This window comes from Trifolium pratense, linkage group LG2, assembly GCF_020283565.1.
Source record: "Trifolium pratense cultivar HEN17-A07 linkage group LG2, ARS_RC_1.1, whole genome shotgun sequence".
Lineage (NCBI taxonomy): Eukaryota > Viridiplantae > Streptophyta > Magnoliopsida > Fabales > Fabaceae > Trifolium > Trifolium pratense.
In genome coordinates this window covers 8,856,267-8,860,863 of record NC_060060.1, presented here as the reverse complement: position 1 = coordinate 8,860,863, position 4,597 = coordinate 8,856,267, and the positions used below count along the sequence as shown (strand labels likewise).

Here is a 4,597-nt window from a genome sequence, read left to right as displayed (position 1 = left end):
ATTCATTGTCTCATTCTAGTTGGTTGCATCTATCAACTATTAATTCATAGGAATACATGATCAATCCATAACACACGAAATGTTGCAACATTTAATTTTACACTTTCACCACTTACAATAACAATTGATTAAAATATTTACACTTGGATTAATTTTTCCAATTAATATAAGTCTAATAAAGATGATGGAAAGTAAACAATAATAGTAAAAAAGAAGTACAACAAAACAAAACAAAACAAAACCTTAGAGGAGGCAAAGACTTCACTGACATGCACCTTCCTTTCATCCATCCCAATAAAACTCCACTAGTCTTTGTTTTCCAACTTGAATTGAAAAACACCATAAATAAAAACTCAAAGACAAACAACAAATAATAACAACAAAAAAAAGAAAAAAAATGAAAGAATCTCCAACATTACATTACATAAACCCCATCTAGTTAAAGCAGACACCAACAAAAAACCATGTACTGTTTATTTCTTCTCTTTGATATTGATGTCACTGAGTGGTGCACATGTGTTTCACTGAATTCCAATCATGCATCTTTGAGTGGTCCCTTCTTTAAAGTAAACACATCACGTGACTGCCAACAGTTTTTTGATAGCAAAAGCTTACCACTAATATCCTTCCTTCATTCTTCAATTGCCTAATAACATTTCTTACCATATCATCTCATTACCCAACTCATATATACCACATTCATTACATTACATTGGTATCACATCAAGTAGGCTAGAATTACAGTAATTTACCGTAATTTTGCAGAAACTATAAAATGTAGTTTTTGACAAATCACCGTAAATCATCGTGATTTTAATAAACCCATTGTAATATCAACATACACTGCATTGTAAGCTATATATATATATATATATATATATATATATATATATATATATATTTTTTTTTGCTTATATTTTGTAATAACGATAAGAGGGATATTCCAAAAATAATCCACTTTCTAGAAAAATCATGCTAACATCTTCGATAAACTAAAAATAAAATAGAAAGAATGACAGAATAGGATCATGTGAACTATTTGATCATGATGTATTCTCAAACATTGATAAGATGTTCATTTTCAATGTGAGTATCATTATCACAATGTGGTTTAGGTGATGGAGATGGTGATACTACTGTAGCATTATTATTGTTCTTGATGTTGTTTTGTTGGTGATACACTTGCCTCAGTCTCTCTATCTCCCTCTTCAATGCTTCTTGATGAGCTGCATTATTAAATTACATCAGCTTAAATATAATCAATTATATTATTTTGAAGCTTTTTAAGTACTGCTATAGTACAATAGTAATCTGTCATCTGAATCTGAATAATATAACTAACTACTTGTTGCAGACACAGCACATGGTGATCTCAGACACACAGCATTTTAATATGTGTGCAACTGCATGCAAATGCTTTTACTAAAATCAATATATCAATCTGTCCTCTTCTCTAATAATTGCTCTGTTTCAACTCTTCTAAAGTACTAGTAGGAGTACTAGTATATTCAAACCATGTGCCGTACGATGCAAAGTTCCACCAAAAATAACCTAATTCCCTTTGGTACCCTTTGTTCAATTTTTTATATAGTTTTTTATTTTATTTTTTTAATAATTTTCCTCCATAAAGAATACTTAAATTTTTTTGGAGTTGCAATTGCAACTGGAAGCTTAGTGGTACAATTGAAAAGTACATCAAAGCCTATGTTTAGTTCCAAGTTTGAATGATCTGGATTCAATACACAGACACAAATTTTACAGTCGTGTAGTAGGCATATTTAAAGACTTCAGATTTAGATCAGACGGTTAGGATTTCAATCTCAAATTATATGCAGTATTAAATAAAAATAAAATTTGTTTTAAAATTTGAACGAATGACTTTTATCAGACGGCTCAGGGATGATGACTGTAGCTGACTGCATCAATCATTGAGTGCATCTTATCCATTTTTCAAATTTGAAGCCTCAAAATTGATCACGAAAACGTAAAATTAATTTTGGCAAGTTTGGTTACACTCGAGTAGAATTAATTTTGTCTCCACAATTTAATTCTAACTCGAAGGTATCATTTGTAGCTTTTGAGTCTAAACCTAATTTTTTTTAAAAAAATTATTGTTTGATTCACTTTTATATGTATTCAAACATAAACAAGTTTATATTAAACACATTTTTAAGTTTTAGCTAAAATTAATTTTACAAAATCAATTTAATCAAAATAAAAACAGGCACTGAATTGTACTTTATTTCTATAATTCTATCTCATTTTTCTTGCAACATGACATACCTTAAAACCACAGATTAATAACCAATCATACAGATATATGCATGCATGGTTTTTCCCTTAAAGTTAGATGGTATAAGAATAATGCTAAGGTAACAAACTCTAAAGAATGATTTAATCAGAAAACTTGTACTAGAATCATGACAATAAAAAGTGAAATGAGAATAGTTTAGGTAAGAGAGAATAAGTACCATCTTTGAAGATTTTGTCTTGGGCAAGTGCTGCGATTCTTTGCTTGAGAGCACTGTTATCAACATTTAGAAGCAATCTCTGATGATCCAAATATGCAACTCTTGGTGACAGTACTGATACCTCAGCCTTCATTCATTCATCAACACATTAATTCATAAGTTAAAAGGAAATTATATAATATGGTTTGTATATAAATCATGTTCAATTTAATGTAACTTTTGTTAAATTCACCTGTAATGAAGACACACTTCGTTCAAGTTCTGATATGTATTGTAACTTCCTCACTCTTGATCTTTGTGCAGATTGTCTATTTGCCAAGATTCTGATACATATACAAAACAAAACAATAATTATAATCACATCAATAAAAGGTAACAAAAATATATACTATATTCTTACATAATATATCAGCATCACTTATGTTTCAATGGCAGCAAATTAATTCTCATAAATTAAATCAGATCTAACACCAGAAATATTGAATAAATATTGTTAAATAATAATCCCTCCGATCCGACCCAAAAATGAGTCAGCAAAAGTTAATGTATTTGGTCTAAATTTTACACTAAATACATGAGCTTTTGTTAATAAATTTTTGCTTATATTTTTAGACAGAGGGAACAAAAGTTTTCTGAAATACTATCATGAAGAACATGTTCTCTCCGGTATAATGCATAAATTAACACTAAATTGTCTCACTCACACAATAATATTATAAATTTACAATAAAATAAGCCATGAAACATACTCCTTCCGTCTCAAAATATAAACAAAAATTGATTAAATATTGATGTATTTGGTGTAAAATTTAGACTAAATACATTAATTTTTTTTTTACTTATATTTTGGGAGAGATGGAGTGTGTGTATATATATTTGCTTTTAGAAATTAATGTGAATCGTGTGACATGATCAATGTTTGAACAGTACCTTTTAACCCTCTTGGGGTCAGTAATTTTCTGACTTGAAAAATTTGTTCGATTTGCATTATTGTCGTCGTCATCATCATCATTGACAATACGTGCAGTTTCTTGTTTGCCTTCACTAATTTCATCCTCATCAAATTCATGCTTCAATTGTTGTTGTTTTTCCTCATCTTCCTCCTCTTCTTTGTCATCATTGATGCTGTTATGATCAGAAGGAGTTGAAGGGTTAGAGTTAGAAGACAATGCAGCTGTTGCTGATGGTGGCGGCATCATGTTTTTCCCCGAAACCTCGTCCACACAAAACATAGACATCAATTGTTCATCATCAAACCTTTCAAACTCATTGTCACCGTCTCTACGGCGACAATGCTCCATCATTGATGTCTCTATGAAGGTGACGGAGTCGCTCGCAGACCGTCTGTGGACTCCTCGTCTGGCGGATGAGAAGTCTAGAAACTCGTCCACCCATGAAGGATTTTGTTGATTGTTTTGAAAGTTTGAAGCATTTGGTGACAATAAGGTTTTAAGGGTAGGTAATTTTTGGTGTGAAGAAAATTCAGGCCAAGTTGGTGTCATGTTTGGAATTGGAACCTTTGGTGGCAATTGAGCCATTTGAGAGATAAGAAATGATTAAACTTATAACCAAACACAAAATAGCTAGCTAGCTAGATTAGATACAATGAAATTGCCTCAACAAATGAAATGTGTTATACCATACTATTATTTATATATATGCATAAGCAATGCAATTTGTGTGCATTATTATGTCATGACTCATGAGTAGGAGAAGAAATGAATTAATGTGTGTGTGTGTCGAGTAGACAAAGAAAATGAAGAAACATGTAAGAGGATATTATGTATGTATGTATGTGAAGGAGCCAGAGGGAATGTTAGAAAGGCACAAGAGGAACAACAATGTGAATTCAATTGAATATATTAGTACAAAATAATCATCAATTTTTAATCTTTTTTAAGTGTAATTAAGATTTATGTCCATTAATATTATTGTTTTGGGGTTTAAAATCCCAATAAATAACAAATCTGTGGGGTGGGGGTATCTGCACATCTATGAGTTTGTGTAGTGGGGTCACATGGAGAAAGGAATTGGACAGCTATGGAACAGCTGTTATGTGTTTGTTTTGGGTCTCCTCAAACTCAACTGTATTACTGGAAAGTCACCAATGCTTTGTTTGTTTGTTT

At 31.0% G+C, this 4,597-nt stretch overlaps 1 protein-coding gene across 1 annotated transcript; it reads right to left on the bottom strand.

The window, feature by feature from the left end:
* Positions 1–243: 243 nt before the first annotated feature.
* LOC123905763 (basic leucine zipper 34-like) lies at positions 244–4,351 on the bottom strand. The gene is made up of 4 exons (XM_045955484.1): positions 3,402–4,351; positions 2,704–2,794; positions 2,472–2,598; positions 244–1,226 (listed from the first exon to the last, which is right to left on the bottom strand). Exons 1-4 carry the CDS (start codon positions 4,007–4,009, stop codon positions 1,057–1,059), a joined length of 996 nt encoding a protein of 331 aa, XP_045811440.1. The 5' UTR covers positions 4,010–4,351; the 3' UTR covers positions 244–1,056.
* Positions 4,352–4,597: the final 246 nt, after the last annotated feature.

Bases quoted from the DNA above. Each gene is read 5' to 3' on its own strand.
- LOC123905763 (XM_045955484.1), bottom strand. From the start codon at position 4,009: ATGGCTCAATTGCCACCAAAGGTTCCAATTCCAAACATGACACCAACT. The intron at 2,795-3,401 runs GTACTGTTCAAA...TATATGTATCAG, and splicing joins GACCCCAAGAGGGTTAAAAG to AATCTTGGCAAATAGACAAT. The intron at 1,227-2,471 runs GTACTTATTCTC...TTAATAATGCAG, and splicing joins AGACAAAATCTTCAAAGATG to CTCATCAAGAAGCATTGAAG.